Below are 20,470 nucleotides of genomic sequence, written 5' to 3' on the forward strand. Positions count from 1 at the left end.
ACATATTTAAAGTGACAAATTCAAATTGCCTGCTGCTCACACCCTGGACCTGATCTAATTTGGTCCATATTACTGCAGGGGTGTAGAAAGTAGCCATCCATCCTCAACTAGCTGCAAACCTCCCACAGGCATTTAAAAAAGGCTTTCACAATAATGAAGCATAACTGAGGACAATTAACAAATGAGACAAAGGAAGCAAGCCAAAGTCAGATAAGAATTCTTATTATTCCAATAAAAAATACATTCATACAGAAATATAACAATTTTGCAAAACAATTTCAAATAAAAATTTCATAAAGCATAAACATAACAATTTTACAAAAGTTGTCTTTTTTTTTCTTTTTATACAAAGATTCAGTTGAGAACAAAGAGCTGTGTGTGTGTTTGTGTATGTGACAGAATAGTTGTGGTGGTGGGATGAAAGATGAAGGAAGAGTGTAAAAGATGCGAGCAAAAACATGAGGCTAAATCAAGGCTCAATTATCACTCGAACTGTATCGGCTGCTGTTTCCACAGAATGGATGTTCCTGCTCTTTGCCCACAAAAGGCCTTGCCAGCACTCCCAAATCTATTGCAGCAAGCAGTTTCAAGTTTGTACTCATCCTGTCTCCTGCGCCCGCTAATCTGAAATCCATATGTCGTAGCATGCCACGGCGCAACTTGCTGCAACATCGAATTCCTACAGCGAGGTCGGTGATCTGGAGTGGGTGGCACAGATCAGTGAAGCTGTAATCAGTAGAATCCCTAGCATTATTCAGGCTCCGCCTTCTGCTGTGCATCCATCTCCCACCTCCAATAACAGGAGATACTCCTTTTTTTTTCTTTCAAAGCCATTATGCCATGTGTGCACCATCAATGCCTGATCTGTATCTCTTCCTGAGAGCCCCCTCGCTCGCTCCTGTGGTTTTCATAATACTGTTGCAGCTTGGCTAAAACAACGCTCCCCAGACAGGTCAATAACCAGCCTACACAGTCAGCAGTCTGTGACAGATTCCATGCCAACAAAGCCTTTAGCAATTCATTACTGAGAGGCAGTACAAGGCGAGGCCTGTCCGACTGCAGCCTGTTAATTACAATAAATCTTTAGCTTTTTCTTCAGTCCCACTTGCAAGGATGGAGGGACAGTGAGGGAGGTGGAGGGGGGGCACAGGGGGCAGAGGATGGTGGAGAAACGGAGCAGCACTGTAGAAACATTTTTGTTAAACTAGTCTGGTCATTTTGTACCTTAGCGCTGTGTGATGTAGTACATACTACACAGTAGTTAACGTCTTTAATAAATGAATTTAAGTGCTCAAAACATACAGCATTTGTCTTATATACATGTTAATTTAAGGTGATTTACATCAACTAAACGGGTGCTGTGATTCAAAAACAAAGGAAAAAAAATAAGGGAATCGACTGAGACTTTTGTGAACATTTACATTTTAACTACACAATTAACAGCCAAAAATTACCCACAAAGGAGGTGCGAGTTAATTTGTAATTGAGCCTTGATCAAGCTTGTCAAATCACCCAGACAACAAATGTGACATCCTGAGGGAGCAAAAAAGCATCGCTCCCGCAGGGCTGAGTCACTTGCATAAGGCACCATTAAGGTCAACAGTGCATTATTAGATAGAAAGAAAGTACAAAAACAAATCAAGAATTAGTCCTCAAGGCATAGAATGAATGAGAAAATTAGTAAGCAGTGGTGAATTCTCCAGCCAGAAGACAAACCAGAATGAAGGAGATGGATGAAGTTGTAAAAGTAAAAAGATGAAATCATCAAGGCTTTATGTACAATATTGTAACATTTAACCGTTCGCATTTTAGCTGCACTTTTATTGAAACTATTTGCAGTCCTGATTACAGTGGAAACAGGAAATGAACAAACCCTAGAACCATGCAACACCTGTCTATGATACTGAAGTTATAGTATAGTTGTGTTATACCTCTAAGCACACAGCTTATACAATTGGACTACAAATGAGCTTTGTAGCTTGTAAAAAAATAATAAACCAGGCTACATAACACATTGCACATTTAGTAGCTGCACCAAAAACACCAAAAAAAAGCTCCTGTCATACAGTGACCAGGGGGAGTTTGGTCTCTGGGTCACACACCAGAAGGTCAACACCTCCTTCTCTGGTCAAACCCAAGGCCTTAAAAGCTTCAGAGAAGCAACCCCCCCCCCCCCGAGTCTGGGTGCCAGACAGACAGACAGACAGACAGGCAGGCAGGCAGATAGACCCTCCTCCCTGCCCCATCCTCACACTGCCACCAGGGAAACACAAGTGGAATGTTTCCCCCAGAAACCCACTCAGTCCACAGCAACATTGGCACCAGCCCCACACCATCCATCCAATCCATCGCTCCTCAAAAAAAATCCTCGCTTCTTCTTCTCGTTCCAGGGGGCCAGTCAGCCAATCTCAGACATTCACAGTGCACACATGCTTACCTCAGACAGTTTTGTAAAGTACCAGTGTATCTGCTGTCCGGGAGATGTCCTCAAAACATCATGCACCATACATACAAATCATTCACCCTTTACGTTGTTTTTATTTTTATTTTTTGTCTTTTTGTGTGTGTTGTAAGTCCTTCTCAATCAAAAACAGTTCTTCCCCCATCCATAATTTTTGTCCTCTTGTTGCAACAGACAACCTTCAGAGCGCCTTTCTCCAAAGAGAGGTCCTGGAGGCACTGGGTTTCAGTATGGTGCAAAACGGCATGCTTTGGCTGGAACACACTCCCGCCACTCTGCTGTGGGACAGTTCAACCAAGAGACTGGTCGGGAGACGGCGTTTGTTTTTCTTTTTTTTTTCCTGTCTCTCCTCTTTCAAAAAAAAAAAAAAAAAAAAAACGTTTCCCCTTCACTGCGTTGCTTGGTTGGTGCTTGCCCTGCTTTAGATGTGCCTCTTCATGTGAAGAGCCAGATGGTCAGACCTGGAGAAACATCTGGGGACAGAGGAGGGGGGAGAGGAAGTCAGTTACTATGGAGAAGATGCTGCTGGATGAGACGTGCTTCAGGGCATGAAGAAAAAAAAAAAGTTTTTTTCAGGAGGTCTGCAGATCACACAAACTAAACCGGCAAATTCCCACTTAGAAGAGGTCAATTAAATGCAAATTATATAATTTCTAATGCAGCCTCACTGATGCTGGATTTTTGAGCCGACTCGTGTTGATTTTTGGAAGTTGAAGAGTATTTTTTTATAAACACAAATAATCTCAGTATTTATTTTTTTAAAATTGTGATCAGGACATATACTGAGCATCCTTGTGTAGTCAATGCTCTTTTGTGGAGAAAAGACACTGATTTTAAATGACTTTAAACTGAAGTGTGGCCTCTTTATCCTGCATTCTTGCTCCTTCTTGGCCACCAGACACAAATACCTGTGCTTATGTTAACTTGGTGCTTCTCTATTTATCAGCCGAGCTCGGATTTTTAGCTACGTCACTGAAATGCATCAGTGCTTTCAGTCCTGCATCAGTGTCTGGAAGATGCAGGAGATGCAGATCACGATCAGCGGAGATGCAGCCTTATCAGAGGCCCGGTGACGTTACTTGCAGATAAAAGGCCCGTCTTACCTGTCACAGTGACTGCATTTAAATGGCTTTGCCCCAGTGTGCTTCCTGAAGTGTCTGGTCAACTCGTCGCTTCGTGCAAAACGCCACTCGCAGCCCTCCCATGAACACCTGTACGGTTTCTCACCTGCAGAGCAAAACGAGGAGACGATTAAGCGGCGCTCAAACGAGGATGCTAACGGAATGTTTTTCCTGCTACGGCGATGACTGATGTACACTGTTGTTATTTAAATACATTCAAATCAATCAGCCTGGAGGTCATGTGGGATGACAGCATAGGTGCTGACAAGCTGCTCCAAATTCCGCTGAACCTGTTGGATCACCACCTTTGATTTTTATGCAACCTGAACCATGCTAAGAATGCCAGAAGTGCAGCTGAATGTGTGGGATGTATGATCTGAAGGAAAAATAAAGACACGTGTAATTCCACGCTGCTAATCAAAAATAAGGAACGCTCAACTGACCATTCAAAGGCCTCCCAGCTCAGCGGCCCCTGGCTCCCCACCCATTCACCCCTTTCCCATGGTGAAACTCAATCTGTTTTGAAGTCCTTTTATCTCCCATGTGCAACCCCTCCCCCTTCCCCGCTCCCTCCCTCTCCCCCTCTTTCTATCTCACTCGCTCACTCGCTCACTGGCTCAGTCAGTCACATTCCAGATAGATTAGGTCACAGTTTAGGTATCCAGCCATGCAGAGCTAATGCTCGCAGCGCTCCAGCTGAGGACATCATGCAATGTGGACCTTTAATTACATTACACAATGGGTGGACAATGCCATTAAGGTGGAAGACTGAATTAAGAGCACTTCCGGCATTCGCTCAATAAGAACTGAGATCTTTTCAACACTACAGTTGAACTGCTTTTGTCTGAAAAGAGCACATCAGCCCTTCGTTCTTTCCTGTTATTATTTGCAGACCACATGAAGCTGAAACTCACCTGTGTGAGTGCGTTGGTGTGCTTTTAGGTGGGAGCTCTTTGTGTAAACCTTGCGACACCCGTTGAATTGACACCTGTGTACTCGCCTCCTGCCGTCCGGAGACGATTCCCCGCAGATGAGTCCCGTCTTTTCCGAACTCTTTGCCACACCGCCGCTCCTGATTTTGACCGGCAAGTGCAGCTCGGTGTGCGTGGCCACCCAGCCGTTCATCACGCCACCGGCCTCCGAGTTGGCCTCCGGAGAGGACGGCGGAGTGCTAATGACGGAGGGGCTAAAAGGTCCAGAGCCAACCAAGACAGAGCCCAGAGGGTTGGAGGTAAAGCTGTGCGTGGGCGAGAGCTCCTCAGAACTGTCTGAAGCCTCGCTGCTGGCGTCTGAATTCACACTGTTGGTGTCCAAGATTTGGCTGTCCTGATTGTCCTCCTCGTGGGCCGCGGGGAGCTTTGGGTCGCACTCGGCCTTGGCCTTATCCCCGCAGGCCAAGATCAGCTTGCTCCAGAGGTCCTCCTGGCCGTCGAACTTGAGGTCGGATGTGGAGACGTAAGGCTCGCTCTGTAGGTAGCGCTCCAACTCCAAGCAAGTCTGGTCGGATGCAGAGAAACAAGAGAATACAGTCAGAAGAAATGAATAACAGCAGCAGCCCTGTAGAGAGGAAGCCCAGGCACACCAGCAAAATGCTTCCATGTGGGAAATCCTTTTAAATCATGCATGTGCACATTCCTGTATGCTTATGGTGGTGCAATATTTGTTAAATTCTTACAGCATGAAGTACTAACAAGGAAATTTCAACTATTTCTGCAGTTTTAATGATCAAGCTTAGAGCTCTGAGGGTAAATTATGGGGAAGAAATCTAAGCACAAATGACAAATATTTGCTGCCTGTTTGCATCATATGTGCTGTTAAATGATGCACTGTTTAAAGAGAGGATGCTGTTTGAAGAAAACAGGGTATCAGTACATCTGATTGAGCTCAGGGAAGGTGTGACATGAGTTCCTCACTACTTTCAGACCTGAAAGATTAATCAGTGGTTACAAAAAAACATCTGCTGCATCCCATGATCCTACGTTCACCAATTCTGGCTTTCCTCGTCTGAACTCTGCCTCCCTTTACTTAATCAAAGCATCATCACCGTCATCACAACACTAAGTGACCACCTCATGTGATTCCCTCGGCAGCCTGGACTCCAACTCTTCCTGCAGCACCAAAACGTGCATTGTCATTTCAGCACTCAACAATGAGTCACTGAACAAATTTAGAGTCCTTTTAAGGAAGCCGCTCAACTTCCCCCTCCGACTTGAGGGGGCCATTCAGCTGCTTTTCCTCATGCGTACCACTGACATGCAATCACATCCTTCCTCAGTGTCAGCTCCGGCTGCAAGAAAAAAAGAAAAAAAAGATGCACTGGCTCCAATATATAAAGGCCGTTAAAGTTGAAAAGCAAGAGGCTGTTCATTAGAAGAAGCAGCTCCAGCTCGGCACATGTAGAATAAATATTTTCCTCCAGGCTTCTGCAGCCTTACACAATATTTTCCAGCTGTGCTAGTGTCTACTCATGCAAGGAGGATTTGGCCGAGGCTGACATTTGATAGTGTCATGTAGTGGAGCCCATTCAAATTCGAGGATGATGCAAATGGATGATTTGCAGAGGGAAATAAACGTTACAAAGCAGAAAAAAGGGGAAAACTTAACAATGACACAACAGACCGAGAGAAAGCAGCAGATATCAGATTTCGAATCAATTGCGGGTTTGAAACTGCACTCATTTCCACATCCTGACCAGCTCCTGTCAGCAGTGAAAGCAGCTCTCTGCCCTGAAACCATCTGCCAAAAGAAGTCAAAATATAGCAGGGCAGTGAACGCACCAGCACGCTGCCTCTGCTGCTGCTGCTGGAGTTACTCTCCATTCATCTTGGACGCAGCAGAGCCTCGACTCCAGCTGTCAGACTGACACACTGCTCCACTTCAGCCTGCCAGAAACTTCACAACCCAACTGACTATCAAACCGCACGGGCTCCGTCTAAACACCGGGCACCTGTGTTTACAAGCGGATTTTTTCTTTTAAAAAAAATAATAATTAAAAAAAAAACCCAACTTGGCAGCGTTAGAAATGCTCAGCTCCCCTCAGACTGTCAGCTCATACAAACAAGAAGTTATATTCACCTGCTGCCAGTACTCCTCCAGTGACGGTAAGGCTGAGAAATAGCCCGTGTCGTGAACTATTTGAAGTTCTTGAAAGATGCTGCACATGGGTAGAACATCCATTTTTTCCCGAGGTTGTTTTCTGTTTCTTTTCTCTCTCTCTTTTTTTTTTTTTTTTGCTGTGAAAAACTACGTAGCTGCACTTTAAATTTTTCTCAGGTAGAAAAACGAGCCAGCGGAAGAAGCAGGATCGATCCTCTGCGATGCAAACCAAGCGTTGAGCGGCAGCGGCGGCAGAGAGTCAGTCCGTCCGTCAGTCCGTCTGTCCCCCCCTTCCTTCTGCTTCTCTCGCTCTCTGTGTTCAAGGTATTTGCAAACACTGCACCGGACTGGATGGAACAACTGCGCTCTGCAAACTTCCCTATTCAAACCCCGACGCCTCCTCCTCCCGGCCTGGGTTCCGCCTTCAAAGCCCCTTCGGCCAATCAGCGTTGAGCAGCGTCAGGGATTGAAAATGATATCACAGCCGGCCAATCGCGCGCGGCCTCTCGCCTAATTTGGTTTCCTCTCGCTCTTAATTGGCGCGTTTGACTCGCAGTGGCTCTCCGCTGATTGGCTGGTTATTTATAGCGTGTATATAAGGCGCTGATGCACTGGCTCTGACTGTAGTCTTTTTCTGTCGGCTGCCTGTTTCGCCACAGACAGCGCCTGTGAGCCGAAACCGTTTTACTCCTCTTGTGTGGAAAACATCTCAGTCTGCCTCAGTGTGTCACAAGCAGCACTTGCAACACTGCTGTTTAAAGGCGATGAGTTCACCCAGAGCTGGAAGTGTGCTGAAGTGCATGTGTTGACATCAGCCACTGAAAGTTCCCCTCAGTGACTAATGGATCTGTGGATATTATTATTATGTTAGCAGAACACACGAGGACGCATTAGAAGAAGCATGCTCACTTCTCTTATGACTGGATTCACACGTACACACATCTGCTTTATCACTGAAAAACGGAGAAGATCAAAGTTGCACTCTGCCCCGTAGCAGAGGTCTGACAAGTACAGCCTGTTATTAGTTGAAAAACTATTTTTTAAACCTAATTTGCACATTAAAGAGCATAAAGCAGAATTAATATTCAACAGTAGCTCCCCATAGTTAAAGAGTTGGTTTTACCCCAATTTAGTTATTATGATACATGAAAAAATTCTGTATAAATTAGCTCTGAATTATTCCACAAATCGTTTTAAGCCTTGTACACAGAGATATTTTCCCCTTCTATTAAAATTTTTTAAAAACTGTCTTCACAACCATTGTTTTACAAAATAGCTTTGTATGCTCCAGAATGTGAGAATAAGAGCTCTGTATCTGTCATCTATAAGGTTGTTAATTCATCATATCTGCACACTTGGTTTAGTTATCTGATAAAAAGTCAGTATCATTCTGAGTTTGTCCATAACAATGTGTGCCACCTCAGGCTGGTTGACACCCTTCTGTCATATTTCACATGGATAATGGGGCTCATTGGCTCTATGCAGTGCAAAAAAGGAAAACAAAAATACTTATCTCAAAAGTGAACAGGTAGTTTAGTCAAAAATGCTATATAATTGTCTCTTCTCTCACCAGGAGAACTTTCAAATATACACTACCATTCAAAAGTTTGAGGTCACTTAGAAATGTCCTTTTTTTTTAAAGCATTTTTTTTCAATAAAGATAACTTTAATCAGAAACCCAGTCTAGACATTGTTAATGTGGTAAATGACTATTCTAGCTGGAAACGGCTGGTTTTTAATGGAATATCTCCATAGAGGTACAGAGGAACATTTCCAGCAACCATCACTCCTGTGTTCTAATGCTACATTGTGTTAGCTAATGGTGTTGAAAGGCTCATTGATGATTAGAAAACCCTTGTGCAGTTATGTTAGTACATGAATAAAAGTGTGAGTTTTCATGGAAAACATGAAATTGTCTGGGTGACCCCAAACTTTTGAACAGTAATGTAACTCTTTCCAATATCACTGTGATTTAAACAGAATAACATTTTTCAGACTGTTTTTGTTTCTTCCATAACCATTTTAAAACCAAATTGTAGCTACAGTTGGTGAATACAATCACCTAAGCCGACAAGTTGCCTGAAAAAAGCAGTCCAGCAAAACATGCCAACCACCACACACACATTTCACATGAACAAACTGTAATTAAATGTTTTTAAAGGACACATCATTTCTTCATTTTTATGGATGAATTCTGTTGCCATTAAATTATTAGAGTCAGGAACTAAGGACTATTATTTCAAACATTATCCTTCAACTCTTTTCCAAAAAAACAAGTCATGAAACAAAATGTGAATTATGCTATTTTTACGTCTTCTACCACAAATACTGTGTACCAAGGAGTATTTGGCATGGGAGATTCAGAGGTTTTTGTGTGCTGGTGAAGTGGTGTAGCAGTGCCAAGTTAAGTTGTAAACTTGTAACTGCAAGTGCTAACCAAATATAAAGAAACTGGTATGAATGCTTTGGGCACATGCTCCTTACACAATGGACATGCACAACCTGAGCTGGGAAAAAAATCATTTCCCAAACTTGTCTGCACAGATACACAAACTGCGGTTTTAGAAGAATCTGCATTTTAGAAGAAGCTCTAAAATCTCTGTTTGAGTAATCTAAAACAGCTTTAACCAAGAAGACAATGTCCATTCTGCAAAATATTTGTATTAATATGTCCAAGATATTGCAAGGGAACACAGGTTGATGATGGTTTATATTGCATTGCTTCTGCCATCCTCACTATTTTTTTATGCACTTTCTGCTTTAAATGATCATCATCATATATACACTACTATTCAAAAGTTTGGGGTCATTCAGGCAATTTCATGTTTTCCATGAAAATTCACACTTTTATTCATGTGCTAACATAATCACACAAGGGTTTTCTAATCATCAATGAGCCTTTCAACACCATTAGCTAACACAATGTAGCATTAGAACACAGGAGTGATGGTTGCTGGAAATGTTCCTCTGTACCCCTATGGAGATATTCCATTAAAAATCAGCTGTTTCCAGCTACAATAGTCATTTACCACATTAATAATGTCTAGACTGGATTTCTGACTGGATTCATTTATTGTTATCTTCATTGAAAAAGTGACCCCAAACTTTTGAACAGTAGTGTATAATGCCATACATATGTTGCATACAACCATAAAGACAGCAAAATTTGCCACCAAAATCATTTTACATACACATAATCTGTGTTAAAATGCAGAAAAGACTCTGTCAGATTCCATTTGTTAGATTCTGTCTCTATGTAAAAACAATTGTGCCATTTTAAAAATGAAACCTTTGATAAAAGAGGTTTAAAAAGGAAAAAATCGTCATGGATCCAACATTGGCGTCAAATCAGGTATCTTCGATGGCTGGTAAAATGTACCGTCAGTGATATGAGAGGCTTTTGTAATTCTGATTAATAATGCAGATAGGCACAAGGCTCAGTCCATCATTATGTCATATCATTCCTATAGCTACATTTATTATAGATACAGTATTGGTCCATTTCTAGACCGATATCAGGCACCTCAGATGATACATTATGCTTCAGCTGCTAGTTATATGAGTAATAGTTTCATTATTAATGTTACAACTGACATCTCAGTAGTTTCCTTTGCTGGTTACAAAAAGGAAACATGTTTGGGTTTACAGGTTTGCCACAGCTTTTGCAAATTTTATTTTATAGAGGTTTGAAGAAGTTTCACAAGAAATACACAGACAGATTAAAATACTGTAAATCTTGTTTGTTTAAAGAGTCCAAAGTTTGGATCCACGACATGAGGAAAAAAAGCAATCCATGAAAAAAGTTAGTGACTTTTTGTGTTTTGAACTGTTTTACTTGACAGTTAATCCCCAAGTCTTTCATTTGACTTTAGCAAAGCAGAAGCAGGAAAATTTCCACCACTGCTGAGTTACAATACCCATCATTCCTCCATTGTCTGGCGACACCCAGCTGTGTTCCCTCATGAATGACTCTTCATTCCAGCAGCATTCCATCACATATTTGGCAATGGCACTACGTCACTAAACTTCTTCTTATCATTTCCTCTGTGGAGATGTACTCGCGTGCCACGGAGGCATCTCTTCCTGCAGCTATTGCATAAGCTCACAGCATTAAGTCGCTCCATAGCCTGTCCTGGCTATCGCCTCATGAGATAAACAACATTTCAACACAGGAGCTGCACTGTCTTCTAAGTGGCAGTATTTTTCTGCTGCCGGCCCAAGTAGACAACTGAGCGCCCTTTGTGCCGCTGTTAGCTGTGAGGTCATCATGGACACCCATAGCATCTGATTTGGTCATATGGTGATGGGATGTCTTGTGAAGCCCGGAGCTGACCTCAGTAGCCCTGCGAGGGGATTCCTCCCTGCTTTTATGTTCCTAATGAGGCCATTCATCATGTCCCTCCAGGACTCAGTGGACTTTGAAGAGGAAAAAGTTCATGTCCATTTAGAAGAGCCGTGTCACCACGTGAAATGTAACAAAATGCGAGGCTTATCATCGCACAATAATATGCACACTCATTATTCATGCATTTCTGAGGTTGCCAGGCCTTCCACTGTATGCATTTGATAAATAACAGAGTACACTGTCTGGTCCCGCTGGAGCGTTAGCGTTCAGCTTTGCAGTAATCACTTCCTTCAGAAGACCTCTTAGATGAAGCATTTAGAGAATGCACGGGATCCTGCATGGCAGCTTTTATCTTAGAAGGCCAGGTCCCCAGCTTTATCATCGTTATGTAATCCCAGCCCAGCCAGTAGCCACAGGAAAGAGCAATTACTGGATGACCCATTTTAATGCATCACTGTCAGTGCAATCAGTGAGTTGTTCTAAGGGGTTTTTCTGGGTAACCTGGGTGCAGCGGAGACCTGCTCTTGTGTTTTAGAAATGAACAAAGGAAAAAAAGTATGGCTGCTCTCCAATGTGATATCCATCATCCTGTATGGAAGCTTTGCATTGAGCAGAGATAAAATGATCAAGCGATTTCCTGGGCTGAAGTGCAGAAAATTAATCTTCTGGGTTGTGTTGTCATCTTTAAGCATAAATGGCAAAAGTTTGATGCTTCTCAAATGTGAGGTTTTGTTGTTTTTCTGTCATACATGATAGTAAACTAGTAGTTGGACTGTTGGTCAGACAAAACAAGACATTTGAAGACATCACTTTGTCTTCTGATGGACATTTTTTAATAGTGCAGTTCTCAATCAAGAAACTGAGAAAAATCAAGTTTTTGACAACAAAGGAAGTTTAATTTTTAGTTGTCAGTCATTTTAAATATATTGTGACTCTAGATGAGCTTATACTTTTAGTTTTTTAATTGCTTGTACTGTAAATAGAACAATACCTTGAATTACAGTGATTCTATGTAACTTTTCAAAGGAGAAATATGTTCTTCCTCTTATGAACGAGAAGTTAAATAAATGAGTTAACACAACTGCCTAATTCGAACGACAGTCTTATTTGGTGTGATAAGACTGCTAGCTTATGTTTGCTGACTTCAGTTTGGTGTTTCTGTGTCAGTTATTCTACTTGTGCTCATATTTATTTATTTATTTATTTATTATTAGTTCAAGCTAACATTTCATTATGACTCTCTTGTTAAATCTCATTCTGGGAGTGAGTGATGTCCATAGATATCTTCCACACTGTTTAAACTATATCTGAGTTTTTGGCCTCGGAAAAGCAAAAAAAAATTGACTCTCCCTTCTAAAATTTCAGGACATCTGCGTTTGGACTCGCTAGTTTCATGTGCACAGCATTTTCTCTTGTCCTAAGAGCTTGACATGCCTCCTGTGCTCAGCTACATTTACTCATGTAGGACTGGACTGAGGCTCTTCTAGGATGAGGAACTGTAAGTTGGACGCAAAAGTTCTGTGGGACACTCAAAGCAATGTAGTATTCAGTTCACATAACATCAGGGGTTAGCAGCAGAGAAAAGGAATGGTGAAAAAGCAGGGGAGGCTGAGATGGCCTGACTTTGAGTCTGTAGGGTTCAAACTTCAGAAAACAGTCAATCCTACATTTCCCATAATGCAAATGAAACTTTATGATTTATTGATTTTGAAAAAACTCTCATTAAAAACCACATCTGTTTTCACAAGCTCAACAACACTCCTCAAGAAAGTTTAAATATTACATTTAAATTCCGCAATTAAAGTACCTGTAAAAAGAGTGAATTTTAGAAAAAAATAACACTGTTTAAGCCACTTTAATTAAAAAAAGCTAAAAAATTCCACAAGGAAAATTGTAGACAGTGCTGAGGAGTGTGGTGCATAAATAATCAGCATGTTAATTTATTTTATTTCACAGTGACAGAAATGATTCAGAAACTAATTTATGCTCCCACAATATTTAAGCAAACATGGCTGATTCAGAAATACAGCCATTATTTGCCTGCTTACTATCAGAGGGCCAGTTAGTAATGAGGAACAGCGTTGCTGATAGAGATGCATTGCCCTCCGCTGGGGCCACTGAAAATTTGTCCAAGCTTAAATAAAATGAGAATAAAAATAATTGATTGGAAATCAATGCACATACATCATTCACTCTTTTGTTAAAAGGAGAAATGGAAGGAAAGAGCGAGGGGAAGGAGGAGGGGGGAGCTCCTGGACAATCGATATTCATTCGAATCATAAATCAGAATTGAGTCAGCGCTTGTGGGGAGGGGAGATAATCATTGGCCTGGTTTTGGATTACACACTCCACATGGCTGAGACTTGTCCAGCCTGCAAATGTGTTTCACTTATCCCCCACTCGCCACATTTCTTGCCTGCCCTCCCTCCACACAACAGACATGACGGTGAGATCCTCTCATTGAAATGCATTGATGGTTTAGTGGGACGTCGGCCTTACGTGTGGCTGTCAGGCCACGTCTGGGGACAGATCAACATGTGTGCACAATGGGTCGTGTGGTGTCAGCCCCATCAGGCCGTCGGTGAAGAGCCTCTGCCTCCCGGCGGCTCTTGACCTTGACGATGAAGAGTGGGCCCCACCAGCACCTGCATGTGTGTGTTTTAGCCGAGCGGACATGCACGAGACGCAGCAATCAGTCAGGATGCTCTTGTGATGTTTGGTGATGGAGGGTTGTGAATTGGTTTGTGCGCTTGCATTCAGAACAGGCCGATATATCAGTTTGCTGATATACTGGGTTGGAAATCAATATTGTCCACCTCCAGTATGATGAAGGCTCTTCCCTGATCACAGTTCCACTCAAACACAGTGTAGGATGGATTTTTCTTTGTCTTTGGTAGACCAGCCTGAGCTTCGGAGGATTTCATGATTAGTTGGTGTTTTTGTTTATTAATTGCGGACAGTGCATTTTAATGCCATATTAATCAACACTGACCTTTAAAATACATCCGTTAATATATGCTGAGGTTAGCTCAGTGGCTAATTTGCATCAGTAGTTCCAACATAATTAAAAACAATTGCAATGTTTTGGTCTTAATAATGTTATAATTTTATGTGTGTGTGTGTTTTTTAGTGTTATGGCACAAATACTGTTGGTGAAATTTTATTTCTTTTTTCCCCTTGTGTGCTGATTTCAGGACAGTCATCTCAGGGCCACCAGGTCAGATTTCTGGGAGGAAGAAGGAGAAGGTAATGGGCAGCAATGCTGTTGAATTTGATCAAATATACAAGTCTGTGTGTGGTAAATTTTGAAATTGTACAAAACGTGAAATTTTTTCGTAATATATATTCATTTCCCCATGATCAAAATAAGAACAAGAAAAGCACGCAGGGAGTGCAGTACTTCGCCAAGGCTGCTCAGTTGTGATATCATTTCTGATGCCTGATATCTTGAAAAAATTTGTGGCAGAAGTCACGGAAGATGGGTCCCCCCACATTAGAGCCGGGTTCTGCTCGAGGTTTTTTCCCTGTTAAAAGGGTGTTTTCCTTGCCACTGTCACCTTTTGGCTTGCTCTGGGGGCCAGGCATATGGGTTCTGTAAAGCGTCTCGAGAAAATTTGACTGTAATTGGCGCTATATAAATAAAATTGAATTGAATTGAATTGAATTGAATTGAATGTTGGGATGGTACTGTTGTTCAGGCCTCCTCCTAATGAACATTCATGGTGCCCAGAGGATGTCCCTTACTGAGTCTGGTGACTTTATGTCTACTGCCACCAGCAGGTCATATTTTCAATTAAATATTTATATTCAATGAAATGTCTACAAGCTGACTTTCTATACAATTGTGTACCGACATTCATGGTTCCCAGAAGATGTATCCTACACTGACCTCAAGGATTCCCTGATGATTTGTTGTTTTTGAGTAAAATATTTCAAGTTTCTTGAATAAATTACCATGAAATTCAGTCACAGGCTCACGACCCCCTGAGGATGAACTGTAGCAACTTTTATCCAATGACATTTCATCCATCATGTGCCATCAAAACTTTCATTTATTACCAAATACCTGCAAACCTATGGATGATTTTATTACTTTCAGCTGTATGTCGGATGTGTTCCAATACCAATATTGCCATACTATACAGTATGCCAGAAACAGATTTAGTAGATCCCAATACATAAAATGTCAACTGCATTATACCAAAAACACCCACATGTCCTATTACATCTGATCTCATGCTGCAGTTTTCAAGCCAGCATGCTTTTTGGCATTCATCCTATTTCTTTTCTCAACTTCAGCTGTATTTTTATACAAGCTAATGTCAACGTCATAGAAAAATTACACTATAAGGAACAAAGAAATTGCTTTTGCTGCTCTGTGCTTGTAAAATATTCATGTCCATGTAGCACTTTGTTTAATATACACGCTCAACTTTTTCACGTTGTTAAGGGCCTTAATAGAAATTTGGACAAATGTGACTATTTAACTGGAAACTCATGTTTTTTCATAATATATTTTTCATTTTATTTATGCAGGAAAAGATAAAGTATCACATATTGTAGTAACTGTTTACATAATCAGGCTCACACATCAGCAGGCTAGTCAATCATCATAATCCATGGGAGTTCACCAAGCCATTCAAATCCCAGTTTTATATGATTTTATTCACACAAAGTGGCTTTAAATGTCAGATACAATTAAGAGAAAATGAAAACCTAAATAGGGTTTAGGGATTTGGAATAAATGATTGTGGAAAATCCTTTTTGTTCTGGCACTGAAACTGGTAAGACCTTTTTGCAAAAAGTAAAAAAAAACAAAAAAAAAAAAAACGGCCGCGTCAACCCAGCAGTGAAGATCCAACACTGTAATATACAGTGAGTGTATATAAGTGTGCAGCCTTGTGGATGGTGGTGGTGTTTTGACAACAGCTGTTTCCCTGTGACCATGCAGGCTGTGTCATATAGCCTTGAGGTTATCACTCAAGTGAATAGCAGCAGAGTCTGTGATCCACAGAGACGCTCTCGCCGCCCTCTGGAATCTTTCCAGCGCTCACACACCCCCTGTGAGCTGGGCTTCATTCACGTCCACCAGTACATATTGTGCCAGCCAAAGATTTCAAGTAGCGCTTTGTTTGGACATTGCAGTCACGCAGGGAGAGATTTCAGTGGTAGATCTTAAAAGTGCTGGAAAATCTGCAGGACAGTTCAATGGTCATTGTTTCACACAGGATGGTGCATTCAGGAGCTGCAAGTTGTTTTTCCCTCCAGCGATGCCAGCTCTGCACTAAAGGCTACTACCATTATACGGGGTGGAGGAATGTTAAGCATTTTATTATTTTCTGCCAACCTCTGTGGGAACCAGCACTCTCTGGTTGTTTCGGGGGAGGTATTTATCGAGGCCACGGTATAAACACTGGCCCAACCCACTGATTAGGGAGCAGGGATGTATTCATTGTACACTTTCGGGTGTGGGAGAAAAAAAGAGCAGGGACAGGGAGTCCGATGAGGGGGGTTTACGATCAGGTTACCATGACCGTGGACATGCTGAGCTTAATGTGGTATTCTCAGACTCTTACACAGGATCACCTATCACCTAGTTGTGGTGAGCACGCAGACAAATTCCTGCTGCATTAATACAACCAACACTGACTCATAGTTTCATAGCTGGTGTTAGAAGAAACATTAGCTCTAATCTGTTTGCCATTTGTACTTGGCAGGAATTCAACTTGGTGTTTTGCAACTTTACAGGAGAAATCTGGTTAAATGTTTCTTTCTCGAGGTCTCTTCTCTTCTTGTGTGGAAAAAAAGCCAAATTTTCCACAACAGAAGCAACATCCGCAGTTGTAGAAGATTTAGCGGAGGTGGTTCGCCACCCACATCTGAGAGCAGTTTGTCTCATGATCACTTCAGGTTGCAGGTAACATGCAGTTACAGGATAGCCACACGCTGCTCTTTTTGTCCTAAAGGTTATTTTTTTAAAAAGTAGATTATATTTATGATGGTGAGGCAGCCCGCATCTGCTATAAAACACTGGTTACATTGTTTTAGAGATTAGTCAAACTGGAATATAAAGCTAAGTTGGACCTCAAAAGGATTAAGTCCATTGTTTTCTTCCAGCTATACAGTCAGACACATTCCTTGACTCTCACCATTCACTGCTTCTATGTACTTTTACCGCTACCTGAAACTAATCCTGATATCAATCTGTAATCCTGAAACTAACTTGTCATGTATTTACTTTGGGAGGAACTCCTTTGTTTTGTTCATGAGGCCACATGTAATAGACTAAATACACAGTCTGTAGTCCCATTACATTATATCATGGATTAAATGTGTCTTGTCAAGTTTGAATTGATTTATTGGATGAAAAAACATCCAGCAAGAATAAAAAAAAGTCTTGTTTTTGTTCCTATCTGATACCAAATCTGTGTTTTACAGCGTGACTCAAATCACCTCCTCACTGTGCTATCTGAGTTCACGTCTCTATGTGAGCCACTGACCTGGGAGGCAGGCCTCCACCCGGGGGGTCTTTGTCCCCACACGACTGTGAACAATGTAACTCCACTGCTGACTTATCTTTCTGAGCTGATCTCCGATCTATCACTTTTGGCAGCAGATGAGGGTCACAGATGAGTTTCGGTTGAAGTTGTCCTGTTACTACTGGTGATGACAGAATTGAAAACAAATACAGAGGATCTGTTAAAAATGCTTTTGCTTTCTCATTCAGCCACACATAGTAGGACTTTCCACCTAGTTGTTTGTAAGTTTGTAATGAATGACTCTAAGGTGTTCAAAGTGAAACTCGGAGCAGCAGCACTGCAGTATGAATAATCCTTTGGTGATCACATTAAGATTCCTCATATGAAGCCATGTGCAGGATAGGACTCATCAAGGTAAAGTTTACAGCACTGTAAAGAATGAACTTTGGAAAATCTTCATTGTGAGGTGCTACTTTATCATAATTGTGTTTTTGTCAGGAAAGCTGATCAACAGCAGCTAATGCAGAGTGTGAACTTTAGGTGTCTGTGCTGTATAGGAAACACATCAGCTCTCGTGCACCTTTTGCTAAGGTCATGACTTTTAAAGGTTGACTCCAAACACGGACTTTGTTGACTCAGCGCCTGTCTGTACATTAGGGCACAGATAGTGGGCAGGCTAACGGCCTGTTGTTGCCAAAGTAACAAATCCTGCCCACTATGACCTCACCTACCGCTGAACGCTGGTGAACTTTGAACAGTTATGTCATTTATTTGATCTGTGTGTCATCGGCATTTCCTTTCACAAGTTCCTCCCCTCAGCCGCCCTCCCTCTGTCCCTCAACTTCACATGTTTTCTTTCCCTATCAAAAGGAAATCCTATCCCGAAACCCCTTGTTTCCCTTCATAACCTTTTATGTCGTTGCTTTTGTTGTGTTCCATTGTGAGTTTTCTTTAGCATAATCGTTGCCATGTTAGCCTCATTCTAAGGCCATTTTCCCAAGCTTACAAAATGGATATTCTCTGAGAGCCAACACTTGAGTGAACACTTGGATCTGAGGTGACCCACATGGAGTAGGTTTCTGTTCCCATTTGACCTAACAATAACACGGCTAATTGCTCGAAAAGCTAAAAATAATTTTTAAAAAAAATGCAGTGATGAATTTCTCTGTGTACGAGGCAGATTCAATAAATAGTCATTAAGGTTGCCAGAAAGCAACATGTGTTCCTATTTGTACATCATCATCATCTGGTTGCTGCAGCAATCAGATGATAATCATCAGTGTTAGAGATTCTCTCCCTCTCTCCCCCCCTCCTTGCCCTCAGCAGATACCTTTGCCCAGCTGAGAATGACTCATTCATATCTCATGACTGCTTTCCAATGAAACTTGTTGTTCCAAGCAGCAGTTTCCGGGAAGCAGGCAGAATGCTGAATTATACCATCACACCACTGCAGGCTCCAGGGAGAAGGGCTGACATAAACAAATACACAAAGTACAAACTGTACATACTAATAGCCTTAATTACTCGTCAAACCGACGTTGATGCAGAGTGATGCCTGACTAGTTTCTCACTCAAGCTGCAAGTATCTTTAGAGAGAGAAGGTAGGTAATGGGTTAGCTGTGATCCTGCTGCTGCTGCTAACACTGACACTTAGGACTGGTAATACATCTGCTGCCAGAACTACTACTTCACACCTTTTTTTAAAAAAATTCTGTGCGTCTTATGTGCTGTTATTGATAGAAATGCTTTAATTTCAGAACTTAAAGTAACAGTTCAGCATTTGTTTTCTTGCCATATAACACACAAAATGCTACATTTGTCATATCTGTATCCTAAATATATCGATAACAGTCACCTAGCACCTGCACTAAAAAATATTTCAAGGGATCTATTCCCACCACTTAATTAGTTGCAAAAAAAGGCAATCAAAGTACCTGATTTAGATAAACCTTTAAGTAGCAACCATTACTTTGATAGGTTGGGTTGACATAAAAATATTGATAACTGCATCAACTTAATATTGTGTGCAATTAAAACTCAAATTTCTGCTTTAGTTGATCTGAAACTAAATTTAAGTTGATGTAATTTAATGAAAATAGCTTGATGACTTAACTTTTCTTTACTTTGAGTTCAGGATTTCCAGTTTTAACATGCCTGGTTAATTTCAGAATGTTAAAACATATAATTAAAATACCTCTGATCTATCGTTTTTTGTTAGCAAATCTAGCTAACATGTTGTATCATGCTAGCTTCACCTAGCTGCTCTATTTCCAGTCTTTAAGCTTAGCTAGCAGAAGCTAGCAGGTGGTTGCTTCACATTTAGCATACAAACCTGAGAGTGTATCAAACTGCTGTCATTTAAGTGAATATACATATTTCTCTGAATGTCAAATAATAGCAACATCAGTGATGGAAAAGTTGAATTCTAATTTCTGTACATATGTTTTATCTAAAGGTGCCGTGGCATTTGTTTAAGTACCGAGTGCATGATCAAGTTGTGGCTTGTTTTTAATGTTATGTAGCCGCTTATCCTAAAGTGTCAAGTTTATATACAATAGTGTTTAACTGAACAAAAAAAATCACATGCTAGACTGACTTCAAGAATAGCTTCATCATGTTGAGAATATTGATATTCACTATCAGAGAGGTGGTATTAAAGAATACCATGGATGTGGTGGATTGTACTTTGAGTGGCATTTAGGTGAAAGAACATACAAAGCTTCTGTTTTGAATGATTCAGTTTTCTTACTTGGATCAAGTAAGACATGGAAAAGGTGCAGAGGCCAAGCTCATCTAATTAGCTATGAAAATGAACCGAAGCAAGCTTTGGTTCTGCAGATATTGTGAATGCAACACAAGATGTCCAGTTTTAAAAGGCTGGCTTTTTCACATTCTTTGCAAATGCATCACACAAAAAAAAAAAATCTGAAACAGAAGAAGGAATGATGATGATGTGCAGTCTTTTCAT

General features: G+C 41.3%; 1 protein-coding gene across 1 annotated transcript; it reads right to left on the reverse strand.

The window, feature by feature from the left end:
• Positions 1 to 206: 206 nt before the first annotated feature.
• Positions 207 to 7,042, reverse strand: klf6a (Kruppel-like factor 6a). The gene is made up of 4 exons (XM_023283884.3): positions 6,658 to 7,042; positions 4,497 to 5,079; positions 3,565 to 3,688; positions 207 to 2,934 (listed from the first exon to the last, which is right to left on the reverse strand). Exons 1-4 carry the CDS (start codon positions 6,757 to 6,759, stop codon positions 2,883 to 2,885), a joined length of 861 nt encoding a protein of 286 aa, XP_023139652.1. The 5' UTR covers positions 6,760 to 7,042; the 3' UTR covers positions 207 to 2,882.
• Positions 7,043 to 20,470: the final 13,428 nt, after the last annotated feature.

Source organism: Amphiprion ocellaris, chromosome 22 (assembly GCF_022539595.1).
Source record: "Amphiprion ocellaris isolate individual 3 ecotype Okinawa chromosome 22, ASM2253959v1, whole genome shotgun sequence".
Taxonomy (NCBI): Eukaryota; Metazoa; Chordata; class Actinopteri; family Pomacentridae; genus Amphiprion; species Amphiprion ocellaris.